Below are 24,188 nucleotides of genomic sequence, written 5' to 3' on the forward strand. Positions count from 1 at the left end.
GTTCATTTGATGTAGTAAAAGTTTTGAAGTAAAATATAAATGCTTCTTAGCTCATCTCGACAACTGGCGTTGGTGGTGTAATGGTCAGCATAGTTGCTTTCGAAGCAGTTGATCCGAGTTCGATTCTCGGCCATGGAATATTATTTATTTGTTTTTAAGGAATTTTTTTTTTTTAATGGTTGACCATAATATCAATCCACTAAGTAATATTTTAGGCCTGTAGCATAATTGAAAAGTTAAAGAATGATATAAAATTTTTTATGATGTTAACGATAAAAAAATGAAAAAAAACATAAAATTAAAATAAAAAATGGGCCAACGGCACGCGGTGTTCCCAAGCGGTCACCCATCCAAGTACTGACCGCGCCCAATGTTGCTTAACTTCGGTGATCGGACGAGAACCGGTGTGTTCAAAATGGTATGGTCGTTGGCAAAAGTTAAACAATATTAATTTCTATTCTACCTGCCAATAAATATATGAAAATTAGTATAAAAAAGCCCTAATAATATTGAAAAAATTAGCAAGGTGTGTGCGAGGTTGATAAAAATAATCATTACATACGCGCTTGAAAAAGATCGTAATTACATTAATAAGTTTGTAGGAATTTTTTTTTTCAATGGTTGACCATAATATCAATCCACTAAGTAATATTTTAGGCCTGTAGCATACTTGAAAAGTTAAAGAATTTTATGATATTATTAATTATAGTAATGATAAAAAAATAAAAAAAACATGAAATTAAAATAAAAAATAGGCCAACGGCACGCGGTGTTCCCAAGCGGTCACCCATCCAAGTACTGACCGCGCCCAATGTTGCTTAACTTCGGTGATCGGACGAGAACCGGTGTGTTCAACATGGTATGGTCGTTGGCAAACGCTAAACAATATTAATTTCTACTCTACCTGCCAATAAATATATGAAAATTAGTATAAAAAAGCCCTAATAATACTGAAAACATTAGCAAGGTGTAAATATTATATACCTAGTTTAACTCACTCTCCTAACTCATCTTCGCTGTCTACAGGCAGAGCGCACGACTGTGGTCGTGAAGAACCGAGGTTCGATCCCCGCTTTAACTAATTTTTTTTTTCTTTTTTTATAACTTTTAATTTTTTTTATCACATGCTACTTATAAATATGTCAATAGACAGAAAAAAAGAGAGAATGAAATGAAAAGAGAGAGAGAGAAGAATACTAGAAGTTTCACTTCTGTCTTGCGTAGGCTTGACACACCCATTTTTTTTAAGTAGCTAACATTTATATTTTTTATGGAGTATTTTTATTTTTTATTTGTATTCTACTCAAGCGAAACTATAGGAACACCTTCAATTTATCTAAAGCATATTTTTGGAATTTATAATGTACACCAATTCGTTATAAAGATTCATCAAAATAGTGATTTGGCATTAAGCTTTGCCTTGATGTAGGTATAATACAGTTTCGAATTTCTTTTCAGATCTCTTTGTTATTGTGTTACAACCTACTTTCATTAAAAACCCGTTCTTTATTTATCTCTTTTCAAGAGAAGATACTTAAAATATCTGTTTCATGATTAATTTTCTTCTGGCCATGTTTTCGTGTAAAATAGGCATAAAGTACTAAATTTCGTGTTTTCGCATCGTTCGCGAATTTCACGAGATCGTAAATAATATAATCTCGATTTTAAAAAGAACTTTACTTGTCACTCGGTCGTTAAGGACAGGACATTTAACAAACCAAAATCGTCTCAACTCATTTCTCTGCGAATTTTCTTTTGCGAAGTCCAAGGTTCCTCGAATAAGTGTATTCTAAGAACCTTAGGCAAAGTCGTTACAAAATTTGTTCAAAATCGTGGTTATTGGTGATGTTTTGAATACTTTGTTTTTTTTTAAAGAGAAAATATAAATTAGTCCATCTCTCTGGCAAAGTGATTAAAACGTTTATTTCGGTTATTGAAGATAATATTAGTAAAAAATCAGAAAAAAGATACAGTCGCCTCCATACTTGAAGCCGGGACCTTCGCCTTGCCGGGGCTCTACTCTCCGGTCATCTTGTATTGTATGTACAGGGTTTTCCAATAAGAGGTGTTATTTTGATATTCAATCGTAAAAGATCAATGGTTTCGTTGCTTGTGTGGCACGTAGCGCTGTCTTGTTGAAAGTAAACGTTATCCAGATCAATACCGTCCAATTCCGGACATAGAAAATCATTAATCTTCTCTCGATAGCGCAATCCATTCACCGTAACTATTGCTCCAGCCTCATTTTCAAAAAAGTAAGGTCCAATGACTCAATTGCACCAAGCAGTTAAATATTGAGGATAGAAAGGCTTTTCAACAATAACTCTTGGGTTTTCCGAGCCCCAGATGCGACAACTTTGCTTGTTGTCGAAGCCACCGAGGTGGAAACGGGCCTCATCACTCAAGATGATTTGCATTTGATTCACCCAAGTGAATTTTAATAATTTCAATGCATTGTTGAAGCGTGTATTGTTACATTTTTATTGATGGCGTAGTTTTTACTTGTCAAATCTCAAAAAATAACAGCTTCAAAAGTAACATCTACCGAAATAGCGGGCTATTCAAAATAACACCTCTTATTGGAAAACCCTGTATTATACTTCGAATAAGAATAGTCAACATTATCTTAATTTTCTTATCACACATTTTTATTGGCTGCTATCTTTAAGTATGATCTCAAGATTCAACTCAAACTTAATGGAATCTAGACAGTGTCTTGGATATATATCCTGTTTTTATTTTAAATTGCTCATCTATTGACTTTTTTGCACGGCTGCGACGAATATTTTTTTTTGAGTAACTTATTAACTTGTTAAATATAAAGCTCCAGTCAATTTTTTTTTCCAAAATTAAATATTGGTAAGTAGACCCTTCTATGATGGTTATAATTTTTTTTATTAAAAAAATTAAACGCTCATTTTTATTAAATATGACAAACCACAAAGTGATTGCTTTGTACAATAATATATGTCTCTTTTATATATTCAATAATATTTTTATTGAATTTATAAACAAGTTCAGCTGTGTAATTAATATTACAGTTGACAGCTGTTTCGCCTTCTTAAGGCATTATCAAACTACCTTCATAAGGCGATATAGCAGAGCTGTAAGGCGTAAAAATAATTTCACAATAGAAATTGTTTAAATAACATCCACCAGTTCCAGTTTTCGGTCTGCAATACACAATTTCTTTAATAATTAATTTCAACAAAATTATTTATTATTTACGAATCCGGAGGCCTCAGGATGAAATTCTAGAGTGTAAATTTGATTTTATTTAATGAAATTTTAACGCTTTCCCCCTTACTAATATATTTTTTTTAAATTGATCCAATTAATAAAGCAATCATTTCCTCTACATTAATGGTTGTTTATCAGTTGTGTAAATTTTAAAACACGTTTATTTGTGAATATACACTACTATTTAAACAAAATAATGGACACGTTTTAAGACCATTGGCTTATTCAATAGGATACAACCTAAACTGTTGTAATATATAGAATATGAAGTATGTTTTACTATAATTCCAAATGTGAGGTGTGTTCAGGATGCAGCTGCCCACCAGCTGCGTGGTGTGCCAGATCGGGAGAGACTGGTTTGGAGACACTCCTTGACCTCTCCAACTGGTCTTTCGACCCGTTGCCTTGCGCCATAGTGGGGGGGATATATTCATATGTCCGTCACTCCATGACACACTGATCCCTAGATTCCAACCCAATCCTCATACCTTTTATCTTTCCAGAACTTTTTCAACTTCATTTCTTAAAAAAGACCCCTTTGTGGAATTAATGTAAACAAATAAAGCTTCATGAGTTTCCCGCTTGTACTAAGAGTTTCCGGACACCGTGTATGCTAGAATACATAGTAAATTTCCAGATACTATCAATATTGTCCTGATGAAAGACCTCCATTCGGAATTGAAAAGTTGGTCAGACAGGCGGGTACTCCCCCCACCCCACATTTATCTTCCACATCTCCGTCCCTTCCTCTCAATACCTCCAAAACTCGTCATACGCCTTTTTACAGTAAGAAGCGGGAGACGAGTTTACTCGTTTTGTTGCGCAAAGCGGTAAGGAGCGGGAAACTTGTAAAAAAGGGGTTCTAAATGGTTCTATTGTCGGCGGTACCCGATCTATCTACCTGTCGATACAATGAGTTTGAAACACAACAAAAAAATAAAAAAAATAAAATCGTTCTCGCGTATGTTCCGCTCACAAACTACGCACGTGCAAGTACATGTACATGTGTAAGTTTTGCAATGCGCCCCTGCATAAAGGAAAGTGATTGAAAGTGTCGAACGCAATACACCCGATTTGATGATGACATAGTCTTATTGGCTCCAGACGGTTGGGAGCAGTTGGGACTCTTGTGGGGTATTTACATAAATGAGACAGTTTCTTATTGTTTTTGATTAATTGTGCGTTCTAGTAGGTAGACTTTTTAGGTAGGTAACTCACACTAATAAAGTTACAGGTCAGAATACTTAACTACACGGAGATAAATTATAAATTAAAAATGTGACTGAATTATCATTTCCCAGTAAAATATTAGTCATTCAGAGTATATCTGAACAAGTGTTCACGCAGGTGGCCTTATCGGAATAAATATAATGGACGAGATGCGACACTATTATCGTTTTGAAGAACACATGTTCCTCATAAAATATTTGTGTTTTGCTGATAGTTTGTTATGAATTTTTTAAATCAGTCCCCCGACTGCATGGAGAAAACTTACTTAAAAATCTTGGCAAATTATTCGTTTTCTTGTTAATAACGAATGATTTTACAAATTTCATAACAAACTAGTAAAACGCGAATATTTTTTGAGGAAGACGGAACACGTGTTCTGGGGGGTTACAATAGAATAAAATTATTTCTACTAAAATGTAAAGAAAAAACTTGTTTGACAATAAATTATTCGACATTTTCTCTTTTGGTCGTCTAAAACTATTATGTAAAGTTAGTATGAAAAACATTAAAAACCTTTTTCTCTGTTTTTTAAAAATAACTGTAGTTCATTAGGCGAAATTATTATCTTATGTCTTTGATTTATTAATATCATTTTTGTAAGGCAAAAAACCGTCAAAACCTTAAGCTTTTGAATTTATTTCATAAACCATTAATTCCGTAGAATACACCAAAACTGTATTTATTATCATAGTAATTGGCTTAAATACAGTTTTATATGCGCTAATTCCTTTTAACGTATCAGACCATTTAAAGCCCACCGACAAGACGGGATAAATTTAATCTTTGTCGTTATTTTTCTCTCCTAAAGATTTACGTAATTTTTTTGAATAATTTAACGGGTAAAACCTCAAATTATAATATTTAAACATTGAAAATAATATTAACACATTCTTTGCGGGAAACGAGAAAACTCGTCATACGCCTTTTTACAGTAAGACGCGGGAGACGAGTTTACTCGTTTTGTTGCGCAAAGCGCTAAGGAGCGGGAAAATTGTAAACAAGGGGTTCTAAATGAGTGCGGGGTCATGTGTTTTCTATTGTCGGCGGTACCCAATATATCTACCTGTCAACACAATGAGTTTGAAACATAACAAAAAAATTTTAAAAATAAAATCGTTGTCGCGTATGTTCCGCTCACAAACTACGCACGTGCAAGTACATGTACATGTGCAAGTTTTGGATTGTGCCCATGCATAAAGGAAAGTGATTGAAAGTGTCGAACGCTATCACACATTGAAGCACTATTAGTTATAGTTTTTTTTATATGAATTGAAAATTTCGAAATAATCTGTTTTTTCGATTCCAAGAAATTAGAAAGTTTTTGTTCGTAAAAAGAGGAATTACACATAAGTAAATAAATAGAGAGATCTTTTTAAAGTAAAATACTGAAAGTTTTAAAATGTCAAATAATCATAAGATATTAATATTTTGCGGAAAGACTAATTTTGTCGCTAAAATTTAAAAAAACACCCGCGCTTCGCCCCCAATTTGGCGATAAAATGCCCGACCATATAGTGTTAACAATTCTCAAACGAAAATTTGAAGCTGAAAAATCATGAAAAGATTCTGTCGCATCTTGGAATTTAACCCAGGATTCCAGTCATGCTCTATTGCCCTAATTGCTCTATTACTTTGCCCGGCAATGCTGGGGTCCTGGCTTCAATTCCTAGGTACGACTGAATCTTTTTCTGTTTCATATTTTCTATTGGGAGTCGCTAATATTGTCTGTAATGATTTGATCGAGTTCATTCTCAATGGGGGACTGCCCGGCGAAAGCGATTTAGCTGTTTTGAGAACGCGATGATGCATTTTCATAACCTTGTATATGTTACATATTTCATTTTAGATATCTTTTTTTGTGTTGTACATTATTTCTTGCTATTTTCAGATTGCTATTCTGTTTTCAGATTGTGGTGTCTGTAATATTAAACTATCTATATAAGTTCTTGCACCCTGCTTGCTAACCCAAATGCAAGGATATTCGAGGGTCTAGATTCGTTAAAAAATGTAGCTTCGTTAAATAAAAAAATAGAGTCTTTATGTGTGCGGTGAAGGAGGTTGTAACGTGTTCTATTACACGGAAATGAACTGTAAATCAAATCCACAAAAAAACGACGATGTAAAGCTGTAAACTCATTCAATTGGTTTTGAAAAATCACGGTAAAAGTGGAATGAAGGAACAGCCTACCTTTAATTCCCAAGAATCCCGGCAATAGGTTCTCGACGAACTTTCACTGTTCACGGGGTAAAATTTCCTCCAAAACGAGATAATCTTTAATATGATTTTGATATTTGCAAACAGAGCACAAAGCATGTGAATAATACGACAAGGACACGACGATTGCACCATCTTGCTACACGACACGAATTCGAATGCTGTACTTGCGACAATTTACAAAGCAACAAATCATATTCTTCTTTTCAAGTGTGGGTAAGGCTGTTTTAAGGAAGGAAATGGATAGTAGGTATGAAAGTATATGATGGGAAAAAAGGTAGTTACTATCCAAAACTGTTTCAATACTTAACAGAGGTATCTAAACGTTTCCTTATAACGCTGTTGGGAAAGTAGTGGAGTTCCCTCCACTGTCTTCAATGATTATTATTTTTTACCATTTATCAGTCTACTATTTCAGTTTATTTTTTAAAAACATTTATCCAGTGTTAGTCCAGTCAAGTTAAACATGAAAAGGGGGTTGTGCTTGCAAAAGGTCCAGTCATTCTGAATTTTTTATATGTTGTTAGGACCTAAACCAGTATTAAAAAAAAAAAATTGCAACTTCGAAAGTGCTGTGCGAGCGGCGGTGGACCTAAAAAACCAGGAAATTTTCGGATTTTTTTCAGTTTTTGCTCAATATCTCAGTAAAGAAAGGGTCTGACCGGTGTAGTCAATATGCACACTTTTAAAGTAGACTAAATTTGCTATAATTTAAGACTAAAACAAGCTATATAAAGCCATTGGTTTTCAAGATACAGTTCTTCAAAAATAGGCAATTTTTTCCAAAAAGTGAAATTTTTTCGAAACGGTCACTTATTTTGTAAAATAACTTCTAAAATACGCATCTCACGTCAAATATTGTGGTAAATAAAGTTGTTGTAAATTTAATAAGCTTTTATTTGAGACTAGATTGATATCTGTAGACTAAACGGTTCTCTCAAAAATGGCAGATAACCAAAAACAGTCATAAGTGGATTTTCGGTGAAATGCAAATAAACTGTTCTCACGTCTTTTTATGGTTTTATTTATCAAACAAAAGAAAAGATATTACATCTATCGGGAATTACGTCATCTTCAAACATTGTTTTATATACCTACATACCAAAATGCTTGTACAAACATCATGGTACCTACTATAAGGACAAATTACATGTACACAAAAAATAAAACTAATATAAATCATGTAGGTATTGTGTCTTGGTTGCCAAATCATGTCTTTCTTTTTATCTTACTTGGGAGAGGCGCCCAGTCTGTAGTCGGGTCATCTTCATCGTCCGAGCATTTCAGCTCCACATCCGGGACGTTAATACAAAATTTGCCACCGCATGACTGACAGAGAACTGAGCAGTGGAGCCCAGCCTTTCTACACGAGCAGCTCCCAGAGCATCCTTTATTGCATTTATTAAATTTTTCGCAAAAGGGCAGGAGGTGCGGGATCCATCGTGGTGGGGATGGGGGTGAGTCCTTGAGAAGACAGCTTCCACCCCCATTCAGTGGGATTCAAGTTGACTCCCCGCCACTTCTGCACTTGGAGGTAGCACCTTGCTGCATGGTGGCCTGCAGCATCTTCCGTCGGTGGCAAACGGGCGAGGTTTATGTTTGTTGAAGTGACAAACGTCTTATACCTCAGAAAATTCAAAGTATCCCTCGCGATGTCACCCCCATATAGAGCCACAAAGCACTTGATGCCTGCTTCACTCACGGCTTGTGGGGTAGAGTCAGGCCGAAGGAAGACCTCCACTTGCTCAGCAAGTGGTTCACTCTTGCTCAGAAGTGTGCTGATTTTGGTCTTTCCTTGGCCAAACGGTGCTGAGGTGGTATCGAACCCGGCAAACGCGTGGGTAAATAGTAACGTTCCTGGTAATTGTCAGGAGTCCTGGTTGTTGTAGGAGGTCGTAGAGTAGTAACAGCAACCAGCTTCACCCTTCGTGCTCTTCTGAAGATAGACGGTTGTCTCTTCAGCGCCTAAACCATTGAGAAGAACGAGCAGGTCGACATCTTCTCCCACTATGACGACCCGATCGGCATCTGCTCTTTTTGATAATGCCATCATGACGATCTCTCGATCAGCATATTCTTCGGGAACAACTACTTCTACTCCCTCCTTCTGAAAGGCGTCACAGAGAAAAACATGCTCTTGAGCAATTTGAATTACTGTAGATTCATCGAAAGTCAATTCGTAGCTGGAATGAGCTGCGTAGCGCCGGAGTCGTTCCGCTGTTTTGGTGTTTTTTTTGGTAGCATCTTCGGGGTAGCCGTCAAAAACGATGGAGACGTTCTTCCCAAAGTGGTTTCGGACGTAGGTGGTATAACGCGCCAAAAGTACTCGAACCGTGCTTTTCCGCTGCCACACGACCTTGTGCAAGAGGTAGCCAACATCCAAAGTGACGTGAGTGCTGGCATCTATCGGCGTGTGGCTGGAAAGAGGAGTGAAGGCAGAGTACAGAGTAGATTTTGTGCCCTTGCGCATCCCTTGTTCATTGAACAGAGACATCGGGAACGGGGCCAACTCATATTTGAAGTCATCCTCTAAATCCTGTTCAGATTTCTTTGCAATACACACTCGCTGAAAAATTGTGAGCGGATCCACAGCCACTCTTCTGTTTTTGTCCGGCAGTTTAACGGTTGAGGTGATCGATGCCAGTGTGGTAACTTTATTTTTCCGTTATATTACTACCTTGTCGTACATTTTCCCCACAATTTTCATTACTCCTTCTGATCCAACTCTCTGGGCTGTGTGGCAATTAATTTCAGGACCTGCCAGTAAACCACTACTGATAGAAATTAAACTGTCAGTTTTGGGAAATGGAGGGTGGAGAGCAAACCAGTTTTTTAGTTTTTCCACATCACTATTATCTCGGATGATTCGAGAAGGTCTCATGTCTACATGCTGTTCTCCAGTATGACATGATAAGCTGCAAAAACTTTCCAGTTCTTCACAAATGTTCAACATAAACACCATTCCTGTTGTCCACCTTGCCAGAACACTTTCGGAGATTCCTCTTCCTTGGGTCAACCCACTGTAGGTTTTCATGGATCGCATCAGCTTCTGCTCAATTGTTAGGTCTGACCACAACCCAGACCAAAACTTGTCAGACCGGCAAATGGTGAAGGATCTTCTTGTGAACATGTCGTATTCACTTTTATCCATCCGATCTTATAGAGCCATCATATCCTGAAGATAGATGTGCGCGCTCTTAGCATACAAAAAATGTCAAGCTGCGTTGAAAAAACGGAGCATCTTGTGGACATTGTACAAATGAAGGTTCCAATCACCAGCACACTCTGCCTGGATGAATAGTTTTATCAAAGTGGTCATACGAAAGTATTGGACCCACAACTGTGATGTTAGACCATTCGCTTTAATTTTCTCCAAGGCACTTTTAAATTTTGCCTTTAGTATTTGGTAGGTATCAATTTCTTCTGCTGATATAGTGAGAGACCTTTCAGTGTCTCGCAGCAATTTTTCAGTCTCGTCTCGCTCCTCAGGAGTTATGTCAACCTCATAAAAACAATGCTGGCCAGTGTGAGGTTTGCCAAAATGTGGGCTCGAACAGCTCGTGAATATGCGTGCCCATTCATATGGGTAACCATGGGTATAGGTACTAATGGGTACTTGAAATTTGAAATAGTCGTAATTATATTATAACCCTAGGATAAACTCACGAAGATTAATGGATTTACTTCACATCACAATAAAACCATAAAAAGACGCGAGAACAGTTTATTTGCATTTCACCGAAAATCCACTTATGACTGTTTTTGGTTATCTGCCATTTTTGAGAGAACCGTTTAGTCTACAGATATCAATCTAGTCTCAAATAAAAGCTTATTAAATTTACAACAACTTTATATCATACAATATTTGACGTGAGATGCGTATTTTAGAAATTATTTTACAAAATAAGTGACCATTTCGAAAAAATTTCACTTTTTGGAAAAAATTGCCTATTTTTGAAGAACTGTATCTTGAAAACCAATGGCTTTATATAGCTTGTTTTGATCTCAAATTATAGAAAATTTAGTTTACTTTAAAAGTGTGTATAAAAACTACACCGGTCAGACCCTTCCTTTACTGAGATATTGAGCAAAAACTGAAACAAATCCGAAAATTTCCTGGTTTTTTAAGTCCACCGCCGCTCGCACAGCACTTTCGAAGTTGCAAATTTTTTTTTTAATACTGGTTTAGGTCCTAACAACATATAAAAAATTCAGAATGACTGGACCTTTTGCAAGCACGGATGTACATCTTGACTGGACTATGTAGAGTGCTGATGCCGTTAGTTCGGAAAGCACATGGCTATTCGGATATATTCACCAAGCACGGTTTACTCCATTTCAAGCAAGGTTTCGATTCTGACATGTGATATTTCACAAAAGCGAGAATATCTAATGCTCTGAAATGGTGTGATAGTTAGTTTTATGAAAATAATTCGAACTTTGAAATCATTCTGCCACCCCCATAGCCATACCATCTGATCCTGTCTATTTTACCCTCTTTATTCTACCCCTAAATATTTTCATTAAAGATCAGGGTGGAATTGTTCTCGGAGCCAGTAACTAATCTGATATAAGGTTAAAGTTTCCGAATCTCGTTTTTAAGTTCAAAGTTTTGAATTTCTCAATTTGTAAGTTGAGCTTCAGTATTCTAATTAATACGGAGGCAGAATTGGAGAGCGTTTTCAACCTTTCAGTTTAAAAAAAAATGTCACATCAACATGACTCGCAAATAATTTGTTCGTGTGTATCCTTTCCAAGTATTTAAACGTCACACTAAAATACTTGAAGGGCAAATCGGCATAAGAAAATTAATCAAATAAATTAATTTTTTAATGTTCGAAGCCAGGGACTGTGGCATCCCTAATCGGGGTATGTTGTGAGGCAGAAGTGGGGAAGTAAAGGCGGTGGGAAGAGGAAGGTTGGGATATACATGGCTCGATAGCCATAATATCCAGTCACCAAATTCGGTTGACGTCATGTCTCACCTCATATATAAATAAAAATGTTAGTTTTTTCAAAATCTTAAATCTCTGAAAAATCTTCACCGATTGCTTTGAAATTTTGACCCAACGTTGCATTCGAATACGCATATGTTTTTATATATACCTATATTATACAGACAGGTTAAAAACATGTTTTCTTTAAACAGCGCCATCTGTTGGACAAACATGATTAATTTTTAAAATAGCGCCATCTGTTGTACGTAAAATCAACACGCGCTTTTGTTTATATATCTGCACAGATAGACTGAGCCACAACAAAGTGTGGCGGGGTACAGCTAGTTTTCTAATAAAATACTCCCATTAATATGAATACTAAACAAATTAATTATTTAATTAGTAACTGAATTTCCCGGCGTTGCTCGGGCTTTACGCAGAGTTTTTCGAAATTTCATGTAAAAATTACTTTATATAAATCTTTAAAGGTGTCACTCTCTCACTCACTCTCCCATAAATAGATGGAAGATATTTAGATTGATGAGAAACAAAAGGTGACCGGATAAATCATCAAAATGATAATTCATCACATCTTTAAAAAATTATATAAAGTCATGGAAAGTGGTGAAACAAAAACTTTATTAACTGGGTTAAGTAGGTTAGGTTAGGTTAGGTTAGGTTTTAAAAAAAAAAATCTTTATTTCTAATGACTTTATATCACTTTTTAAAGGTGTGTTGAATTTTCGATGTGTTGATTTATCATGGAACCGAAACAAACAGATTTTTAAAACAAATATAAATGTGAAACAACACTAAACACAAGCACCACCAGGGTACAGTTTAAAGTAAAATAAAATAAATTTTATTTTTTTTTTAAATCATTATTATTTTATTTCACTAATATGTCAAAACACAAAGTAACTGCTTTCTACCAAACAGATAAATAAAAAATAAATACATATTTACATAGGAGGTTAAGCAAGATTAGACCAAAGAGTTAATTATGCAAATGTTGGTTAGAGGATAATATGGAAGTTTTATTTTGCATTAAATAAACATGAAGGTAAAGGGAACAGGAATATAGGATGGGGATATGAGATGCTCTCGATATTCTATATTGATGCATTAATTTGTGAACGTATGCAATTATTAATAATTTAACACCTACGCTTTAGCATAGACATTGAAAACGCAGAAAATGTACAAGAAGTGAGAGATATTAATGGTTGTAAAACTAAGAGAAAGAATTACTAGTTTCTTTTGCAAATTACAAAATACCTAAAATAGAACAAAGAACAAAAAAATTAGAAACAGTAAATGGACACTTTTTTTTAAATTCTTCAAAGGGTAACTGAAAGTAAACAATTCACGAATTCTCGGAAAATACGTCCTTATTGATATACAAGCTTATTTTGTACATCTCCATTACAATTGTGTTTATTCGTTTTATTTAAAACAGCAGGAAAATTGTCCATTTTAAAGATATAAAAAACCATATCTAATAATCTGAATAGAAAACTATCGGACATGAAATGTATGGAGAATATACTACACGCCTCGCAACGCTACCCGACCGGGTTACCCAACCGAGCTCCTTTGCCTTTACACTTTACACTGTACAGACAGGGGCGCTCTTGTGAGGTGTCACATAAAAAAATTATAAATAATATAAAGTGAATGTTGTGGCTAATTTTTTTCCGCTTAATAATGTGTTAAGCAAGAAACAAAAGAAAATCCCTATAGATAATATTTAAAACCAATAGTCAACTGTATTTATATTTTAAAATACAGTTAAATTCTATGTAAAATCATATAATGAAAAAGTTCTCAGAATATTCGTAAAAAATGAAGAGAATCGTTTTAATATATACAAGAAGGGGCAAAAGTAATATCATAATGTGAATGTGACATAATTTTTGCAAATGTTATTTTATTTTTATTGCATACAGATTGAGAATTAGTTGACACCCGCAATGGAGCGATACACACTTGAAGAACGCGATATTATTGTTACTGCTTATTTGACCAATTTCCGATCTATTGTTTTAACGCAAGTGGGGCAAAAGTAATGTCATTATTTACATTGACTGCCATTTTGTAAAAATGAAAAACAATGGTCTTTGTTGTCACGGAAAGTTTATTTGAAGGTTTGCACGAATGTTAGCCAAACGCTGAATTGTTCACTACATGGTGCAGGTCGACGAGGAAAACGACGACGAGATTCCCGTTGCATTTAAACAACAGACCGGAAATTGGTCAAATGAGCAGTAACAATAATTCCGCATTCTTCAGATGTGTATCGGTAAATTGCTTGTTGTCAACTAATGCTCTATATGTCTACAACATAAATGTCAAAGCAAAATGACATTTCACGCCATTTGAAAAATTATGGCACATTCATATTATTACATTACTTTTACCATACTTTGTATAATAATACATTTTTGTCATTTTAATGGTCTTCGGAAGGTTTTTTTAGTAAACATTTTAGATGATAACATAACATTATGTTGGGCTCTGTCGACCACCATTACTAGACTTTTAAAGGTTGGATATTATTATTAGCAAATAAGTTTGAATTGGATAAGAGGAATGTAGGAGATGAAAGAGGGTTTTTGATACCAAACAATTATAGAACGAAACGTGCATAAGAAAGATTAGGTATTCTGTCGCCATTGTAAAATAAAGGTACATATTTAATTATTGAAGACAATATCGGCGAATCTTGAAACAAATTTTGTAACAGAAAAATCAGAAAAAGATACAGTCGCATCTAGGACTGAAATAATGGAACCCTCCCGGTCATACTTAACTGTAACGAATAAGAACTAACAAAATTATCTTCATTTTCGGCTGCTATCTTTATATATGCTCTCAAGATTCAAACTAAATGCAATCTAGACAGTGTCTTGGATAAATATAACCTGTTTATTTTGTTTTATGTGCGACATCTGGTGACTTTTCTGCAAGTTTATGATTAATATTTATTTCTGGAATAACTTGGTAAATATTAAGCTCCAATCAAAAGGGTTTACGTTTGTAAGCTTGACATTGTGCTTACAAAGTTAAATGTTGGTAAGTAAACCCTTGCGTGAGTGACATCTTTATATATATAGTTTTTCTTTGATATATTCAATAATATTCAATTTATAAAAAAACTGTTTATGCATTAACAACTTCTGCTGTGTAATTAATATTATAGTTGACAGCTGTTAAGCCTTCTGTAGGCATTATCAAACCAAACCAATAATTATTGGCCTGAAACACAAACAAAATGTGAAAAAATAATCCGAGAAAAAATAAATGCCGCTGACGGGAATTGATTGAACCCGCACCTTCTGATTGCCAGCATAAATAATTATTGCTTATAATAATTTGTTATCCTTTTTGCTTTGCATAAAAGTTTGTCTTGTAAACATATGTTTATCTTTAATAAAAAAATAATGTTCAATAATGCCTTCAGAATGCGAAATTGTAGAGCTGCCACGCTTAATCATAATTACACAGAAAATATTCTTTATAAATAAACTGGTTTTTTTATACGTTAGTAGAAACCATGAATCAAATGTATACACCAAAATTACATTTTATTTTATTTCATCGGAGTCGCAATAATTATGTACCTACTTAGTGCTAGATTATTTTTGTTGAGGTGGAATAATGGATTTTGTTTCTGTTCAATTCTGTCCTAATTTCGACTTCAATTATAAATCATTAAGTAGGTTATTAACAATTATCATTAATTAAACAAAATTAATTGATACATCGGGGGCTAACTATCACAGGGGCCTAACTACAAAAACTGGCGTTTTGAATTAAGCTTTGTTTCGGTAATGCCATAGGTAATCATATTTACTAGTGACACGTAGCTCTATCTCGTACAACTGTTGGGAATATCAGTTGGGCGTACAGTTGCGCATGTGAGCATTCCAATCGGTATTTGCTTTTATCTCAAAACTGTTTTTGCCTATGTTATCCTAAACCCCCGACATATTCCCACATAATAGTTCCTTAAACATAAAAACAAATAGTTTTACACATATCTATTTAAGTTCAAAACTATCTATCTATAGGTATGGATTCAAGAAAAACACGTCATAAGATTAATCAAATATTCTGTAAACATTGAAGTCCTGGAATAATTTCACTGCAAATAGTTCATAAACCAGTTGTTAGTGCTTGGAAAGTTCCAGCGAATTATATTGAATTTGTATGAAGACAAGTGCTTGAAATCAATCCATACGGAATTAATTAGTTTTGGATTCTCAAATAGTCTGAGTAATATCTCTAAAGGTTTAATTAAAATATGTTCCAAAGTTTTTTAAGTAAAACGATAAATTTACCACTGAAGTTTGTTCACCGTAGAGGTATTATTTTCACAAACAAATAATTAAGAATTTTAGTTAATTGAAATGACATTGGCTATATTGTTTAGTACCCACTACCCGGCTTCGATCCAATTTGCAAACAATTTATTATGGAACCAACAATCTAGTGTTTTGTCTGAGTTTGAATTTTTCAACTTCCGCCAATTGATGGACGATTAGTGCCGTATTGATTTTTGTTATGTTTAAAAGCTGATTCTCCCCCCGTTTCAAGTTTTGATCAGCCAGTAAATTTAGGTAGTATAAAGTAAATATCAAAATGGCCATTTTCCACTTTAAAGAAACACGCTATCATACTACTTATTAAAAAAAATAGTTTTGCATTCGCCCATTGTATTACCGCTTACCCAATTTCTACCGATTTATAACAAGTTTACTTGAACTCTTATAGTTTAAAAACACGTTTTGTTCTGTTATTTAATATGTTATAGGCACGAAAAAAATCACAGTATATCTTTAAATGCAACTAAAGCATTTGTCGAGAGATTTTTGCTCTATTTCAAACGAGTCGTGTTTAACTAAATATTTTCATGATTTTGGCTTAATAATTATCTTTTTTTTTAGATTAGCGCGCTCCCTCTAATTTTCATATTTACATATCTCCCTTTCAAACCATGTTTGAGCTTTTACTACGGGCCTTAAGCGTTTAGCTTATGATGTTGCTTGACGACTGATGATCATAATTGGATTAAAGGCCGAAACGGGCAGAGAATCGGCGGTTCAAGGAGACCGTTTATGTGACGGGCAAGGGCGTACATAAAGTAGGGGATTAGAAGAGTTCACCCCCCCCCCCCCCCCCATTATAAGTTATGAATTCAAAATAGTGGTGGTTAAATAAATAAAAAAATAATAAAGTACCTATAGTTTGATTAATATGATTTTACTGGAGTTTTTGCGTAATTAATAAAAGTTAATAGACTATAAATAAATATTTTATAAACACATTAAGTTGAAGTAAAATAGAAGTTTTTTTTAAATGTAGACGGTAATGGCATATTTTAGGTATCATATTCGTAGTACAAATTATAGAAAAAATTCTCTCACTTCCAGATTTTTTCTTAGCCAGCTTTTAACATTTATTTTATACGAGTTTAGGTTTTGGCCCATCTTGATCTAACTCGACAAGGAATTAAACAATTTTGGGCCAATATAGTTGATGTGTCTTTGGGCTAGCCTAGTTTTGCTGTGAGGCACTGTGTAATATGTTGTGTCGCTGGCTGGAATTAGTTACTATTGTTTTTAATTTAATTTATAATCTTATTGTAAAAGCCCATTAGGGCGTTATTAAATATATAATAAGCACCATCTCTTGTACCTTACCAAGTTGTGTTAAGTAGAGATACCAAAAAAAATTCTAGGATATATATTTTTTATTTTTTACAATCAATACCGATGCTTTGTTTAACTCTCGGCCGAAATTATTTTGTTTTTTTTTTTATTATTACTTTTATTTTTTATGACAAGTACGTTTGTACAGTGTATATACAAACAGGGGAAATACATTTACACCACGTTAGGCAGCGTTGGGTTGGGTTTGTGGGAAGGCAGGGATTTATTAATGCGGGTCTTGAAAAGGCCGTGATTATATGAAGGACGATTTGAGATATTTTTTTAAAATTTGTATTTGTTACTGAATTATGATGACACGCCACTGCGTAAACATGTTTTACAAGCAACAAACATGATATATAATTTAAAATTTGTATTTGTTACTGAATTATGATGACACGCCACTGAATAAACATGTTTTACAAGCAACAAACATGATATATAATTTAAAATTTGTATTTGTTACTGAATTATGATGACACGCCACTGCATCAACATGTTTTACAAGCAACAAACATGATATATAATTTAATATTTGTATTTGTTACTGAATTATGATGACACGCCACTGCATAAACATGTTTTACAAGCAACAAACATGATATATAATTTAGTTAAACACTCTAAATACATTATAATGTTTATTTTATTTTCTTAATATAATTTCTACTATTTTAAAACCGTGTGAAATGCTTGCGTAATCAAATAAAGCTTAAATATTAACATTAACCCAAACTAAACACAGTTCTACTAACAGATAACAGATAACAAGGATATGGCTTAAAGCTGCGAATGTTGGAAATGAAAAACTACAAAATGGCTAAGTATATTATATTACACATAATACACATACTATTATATTACACTTCATATTAGTATATTTGCATAATATGAACATTTGGCTTTTTGGCTTCTACGGTGTGAAAACTGAACTTTCATATTATTAAATAGATATGTGTTTGTTTTCATGGCTTTGGATCCACCTGTGCTTAGTTACCTTCCTTTACGTAAAAGAATTGCGCAAAATATATCATAATTCAATCGAAGATTTAACCTACAAATCAACAGCAAATCTGTAATACGACCACCATTATAACATCAATATAATTCTCTATCAACTTCCGTATTCTGATTTAGAATTTATGTTTGTTAAATATGCCTTATAATTAGACATCGGATTATATGAACTTTACTATCGAAATGGCGAATTATGCACGCAAACATATTCAATTTGGGAAGCGGGTTTGAGTATTGCTATTTATTGGATAAGCAAAACCTCTGCTATAAGTCACTTGTTGGTTCGCTATGCTTGGTGATTCAGCAGAGGGACCCGGTTTCATCGGATGAGATGTGTCCAGGATTCGCCTGCCTTCTGCCTGGCGTGTTAGATCGGAAAAAATTGGTTTGGGAAGACCTTTTTCTTTTCCAGAACTTCCACACAGCATCCCCAAAGAATGCGTAGGTCCTGAGGGAAATTATTTTCCTCGAGGCCTCTTGTGTGGGGTTAATGAAACTATAAATGTCAAAATAATGTCTAACGCTTCTATGAGATAAAAACAGGAATATGTCTCTCGTAACCGGTATTTCATATTATTTCATGGGGGGAGGTATTGCCAACCAGAAATTCAGAAAGAGACGATCAGGTTTTTCAAAAAATTAAAATCCTCTCTTTTTTGATAAACAATCAGTTCCTTTATAACCAGTTCCCAAAAAAAAGACAAGAATATCAACAATTTCAAATTTAAACAGCTTTTATTTTCAATAATTTTAAAGGTTCGAATCACTAACGACCAAGAGAAGCTCAAATATGCGGTATCGACCAAAAAGCATAAGTGAAAAATATGCATACATTTTATACAATATCTACTTATAATTATTAACACATTATCCGACTTGGGGGTATTTCTTAATCCTCTCGATAGCTTATTCATAAGATAACGGTTTTTTTTATTAAGTCCGATTTTTTATTCGATACTCGAACCTTTGAATAATGACTATATTTCGGATAAATTAGCGGAGTTTTCTACCTAATACTAGTATTTATTAATATACGTCAACCTATGGATAAGCTATCACATCATTTGAAATCGACTAATATAACTTTAGTGAATATAAATAAATCAGAATGCAGAAATCTTTGGTAAAATATACCAATGTTATGATGATAGAGTCATTTTAGATGAATTGTAGGTTAAATTTTCGATTAAATCATATTTGTGTGAATTTAACCTTTAGTGAGGCCCTCCTTGGAAGGAGTAATGAATCGCTTAGGTTTGAGGTGGCAGAAATAGCTTTCAGTTTGTTTATAAGGATTACTAAAAATACTAACTGATCAATGATTAATGTATGCGAATCTGTAAAAAAATGCTTTCGTTTAAATGCTATTTCAGATAGGTATATTATGTATAAATAAAAATGTGTTATGTTGTAAGGATTTGCTTAAACAGTTTTCACCATTGATTGTTTTAAAACAGATTTTTACAAAATCGTCAATCTATCGTAATACCATATCGATGATTCAATAATTGTGATTGATTTTTGGGTTATTTATTTTTTTAACTCTTTTTGGTACAAAAAATGGATACAATTTTTCATGCGAATGTTTGTAATAAACAATGGTTGCGTGCAATAATTATTTACATTTACAATTTGATTTCAAAAATTGTTAATTTTTTATACTCTTCTATATGCCCTTGGAGTTATTATGCAGGATGCAGATAAACACACAGTTCAAAAACAGACAGTGCATTTTTAAATGGCTATTAAAAAAAGCACAACTTACAGAAATGGGGTTTATTTTATTTTATTCGATACATTATGTCGTTTTATGCAACAAGTCCTGAAGATAGCCCCCAGCAACGATACATTGATGATTGCAATTTATGAAGTTTTCGGCCGCTGTTTGGCACATCTCGACGGGTATAGCGGCGATTTCCTCCCAAATTCGCAATCATCAATGTATCAAACGACATTTATGAAGTTTTCGATTTTGCGATTTATGAAGTTTTCGGCCGCTGTTTGGCACATCTCGACGGGTATAGCTGCAATTTCCTCCCAAATTCGATCCTGCAGTTCCTCCAAAATGTGAGGTCGATGTTTAAAAACATTTTCCTTCGGGTAGCCCCACAGGAAGAAGTCGCAAATTGCAGCAGAAAGAAAGCCATTTTCAAGAAACGTGTGGACGGCGAAGTCCCTGTGTTTCCGGACCAAATTATGGTAACGACTGAAAACGGCACGACCGTCCCGACCCATGAGATCCCTTCCAGGTTCATACAACCCTTCAAAACTGCACTGTCTGTTTTACCCTGCATAAGAGCAACACGGCATAATAACTCAAAAATTAATCACGATAATACCATTGGCCTTGAAAATCTCACATCATACCCAATCGATAAGTATTGATCATTATGAATTATCGTCAAAATATTTGCTTTGGCTGTGAAAAATTTTAATGAAGTTCGACGATATTACTAAAATCTCGGTCTAATTCCGATAGTATATTTGATTTTTTTAAGAACTTAAAAGAAAATAAAGCGAACTATGAGATTGAAAACTTTAGTTTGTCAGGAAATTGTCTATACATTTAAATAGTGGTACTTTGGGTTTGTCAACGTTAGGTAATGTTTGTTTATTTATTTATTTTAATATCAACGGTATAAAATATACCATATACAGTAGATTATAAACAGTGACATCAGAAAATATACAATTAACAGAAACTCTAGATGGATATAAAAAATGTGAGTAAATTGCCTAATAAAGCTGCTTCAGTCATATTTCTTTTCTCAAAATCGGTAATAATATCGCTAAGGAAGAGAATTAGAAACGTATAGCATTTACTAAACGATCAAGTAGCATAGAAACCTTGAATCGCTAATGTTAAATATTTGGGTTATTCAATATAATGATGGTCTTCAAAATGTTGCTTCTTTCCTTTAAATGCTTTTATTTGAAATAAGCTTTTTGATGCGCTACGGCAGGTGAAATAAGAGCTTTCGAATGTGTGTGTGATTTTAATAAGCTAAAAACTACTGCAATCAAAATATTTGATAAAATCATATGGATTTGCCGAAACCCTGTGTAATTTTGAAAATTTGTGTCATTAAAAACTCAACCAAAAATACCAAGTTTGGTCAAAATGTATACATAATCAGAAACTGTAACAAGTTGGTAAAGAAGCTAGACCCACAATTGTCATATCAAATGAAAACTGAATGAATGTTTCTTTTTAATGAGATTTGTCACGATAGTATCTTGCTAATTTACCATTCATAATATTCATTAATCACATATTTTTTCATTCCTTAGAAACAAAAAGCCACTTGATTCAATGAAAACATTTCATGAATTATTTTAGCTAATTTTCAAATGGTTATTAAATATCGTTATAAAAAATTACAAAAATTTGTATTTTCTTTCCAGTCCAATCCTTGCAGTGGCGGAGTACCGGCAGCTAGAGTACCACGATGGCACATCGGTTCCAGTCTGCCTCACACAAGCCACTACCTTCTGGCCCACTCTTTACTTCCTAATGACCATATCCCTCTTCTTCCTAGTTCCATTTCTCATCCTACTGGTCCTATACACCATCATTGCCAAGAACCTTATTTCAGCAGCCTCCAAAGTCGTCATGAACAAACACGTAGACTGCTACAACCTCAGGGCAAGAAGACAAGTAGTCATGATGCTTGGAACCGTCATTCTAAGCTTCTTTCTCTGCCTTATGCCTTTCAAAGTATTGACACTTTGGATCGTCATTGTCCCAGACGAATCCATCAACAAACTCGGAATCGAAACGTATTATAACATCTTGTATTTCAGCAGAACCATGTTGTATTTAAATTCTGCTGTTAATCCAATTCTTTATAATCTCATGTCTTCAAAATTCAGGGATGGATTCCTATTGGTATGTCACATGAAAAAAAAATCCGAATTAAACAATCACCGAAGAGGCGGAAGAGATAGGCTTGGAACTTTCAGAACAACTTCAACATCGTGTACCACTAGTAGTTCTGTCTCCAGGCAAAGTACTTTGAAGAATACCCTTTATAAGAAATGCAACTTGGATAGAAGTCAATCGGTTGTTGAACATCCTTCCTTAATTTTTAAATCACCTGATTTAAATACTAGGATAACACAAAGTGACTTCAATAAATTAAGGCTTAAAACCAACGTTTCGATTAATAATGATCCGAAAACTACGCTTACAGACCAAAGAAATGATATTATAATAGAAGAAGAAGCCAATAGTTTTATTGATAGCGAAAACTCAATTATTTCTAATACCAACAATTTGAAGAGAACTAAAAGTCTGCTTCGTGTTTTTAAACCTTTTAAAGTTAGGCGGCAAAATTCTGAACCTATTCAACCTTTAATTTTAGCTAATGACCAAAAAGTAGATAGTAAAATTGAAATTTTTAATAATACCAAAGACAGCGACCTCACTGCAAAGCAAAGAGAATCAAATGCAAGAAGCAAATCTGGTTATTTGAAAAAAACAGAATCTTCCGAAGACTTATCGAAACAAATTTGTGGTATTCCGGAGAGTAAAGAAATCGTGAAGGGAAATGAAAAATACAAAAAGGAAACAATCGACAAGAGAAATCGTCCCGGAGTTTCGACAATTTTAATAAAGCAGCGCTCGCTGGACTCTAGCGGTTATTCCGCAAACCATTCACTGAGAAGAAGCGTCATTTTGAAAAGTGCTAAAAACATTAGTTGCGATGAACGGGAACTAAATAAATTAAAAGTTCCCCCAGAGAGCTTTGTGTAATGTACAATTCGTGTTTAAAATATTTAAAATTATGTGATATTTAACGGAAAGGCATCTACGAGTATTCAAAAGCGCTTTCAAACATACTTTAAAAAATATATACATATATAACAAAGCTATTCGCCCTGACTTAAGCCAAACAGTATACTTTTTTCATTTTTATAATAAGTAAATACACGTTTTATTATTATTATTATTCACTATGGGTGAAGGGTTCATTTTATATTAGACCTATTTACAGATGTTTTTTAATCGTAATAATATTATCCTCCAAAAATATTCAATCCATTCAGTTAAAAATATAAATGATTAGGATTAGTTATTTTGCAGAATTTGAACAATTCATCAAATTTCAACGTTCATTTTCGGGTTCTGTGAAAGTCCTATTCAAGTTCTGTTATTATATCGTTATAGGCTAGTTGCTTGACATAACTTAAATAATAACAGAACTTGAAAATATCTTTCACAGAACTTGAAAATTAAGTTTGCGAAATGAATAAATATTTGTATTTGCTTTGAGTTCACTCTATTATTTATAAAAAATGCCAGTATTATTTTAATTTTACGAACATTTTATAAAACTTTGATTGATCCCTAAAATTATATCTATTTATATATAAAAATACTTAATAAATATTATTCTTATTTTAGCTGGAAAATTTGAGACAATTCCGCTCACTTGCTTAAAGCGTTGTAAAATATACTATTTTGGGCCAAATATAAAATCTATAAATGAAGTCTTTTTTTATTATACCCCACTAATTTTACCCCAAATTATGTAATTCTGAAACGAAATTATCTTCTGTTATTAAATTTAAAGCTGGCTGCCTCTGCAAAAATTAGTTGTAAAAGTGATTTTTGAATTTTTTTATATGTAATTTTAAATATCTTTAATCATCGATGCTAAAAAGACGGAGCCCGTGCACAAATATTATGTGCCCTATGAGAATGTTCTAATATAACCTACGCTATACTTACATACGTAATATTTAAACTATGCAGAAGTTGATAATTAATTTATGAAGAAGTTGATAAACAGAAAACGTTAAACTTAAAGTAGCATTTTTTGAGATGTAGTT

At 33.7% G+C, this 24,188-nt stretch overlaps 1 protein-coding gene and 2 non-coding genes across 5 annotated transcripts in view; 1 reads left to right on the forward strand and 2 right to left on the reverse strand.

The window, feature by feature from the left end:
• ETHR (ecdysis triggering hormone receptor) overlaps positions 1 to 24,188 on the forward strand; it is a 465,888-nt gene that overhangs the window by 439,174 nt on the left and 2,526 nt on the right. For 2 of the 3 annotated variants that reach the window (XM_089646832.1, XM_089646831.1), the window contains one exon: positions 21,759 to 23,263. The exons of the other annotated variant lie outside the window; for it this stretch is intronic. In XM_089646832.1, coding sequence (XP_089502958.1) covers positions 21,759 to 23,109 — 1,351 coding nt within the window. In that variant the 3' untranslated portion in view covers positions 23,110 to 23,263. Of the gene's footprint in view, positions 1 to 21,758; positions 23,264 to 24,188 lie in introns of those variants that run through there. 3 annotated transcript variants of the gene reach the window in all.
• On the reverse strand, positions 314 to 432 carry LOC149411529 (5S ribosomal RNA). Its single transcript, XR_016304852.1, has one exon. It is a non-coding gene; the product is annotated as a 5S ribosomal RNA (ribosomal RNA).
• On the reverse strand, positions 755 to 873 carry LOC149411530 (5S ribosomal RNA). Its single transcript, XR_016304827.1, has one exon. It is a non-coding gene; the product is annotated as a 5S ribosomal RNA (ribosomal RNA).

Source organism: Hesperophylax consimilis, chromosome 25 (genome assembly GCF_061612785.1).
Source record: "Hesperophylax consimilis isolate HC1 chromosome 25, BYU_Hcon_1.0, whole genome shotgun sequence".
NCBI classification, from domain to species: Eukaryota; Metazoa; Arthropoda; class Insecta; order Trichoptera; family Limnephilidae; genus Hesperophylax; species Hesperophylax consimilis.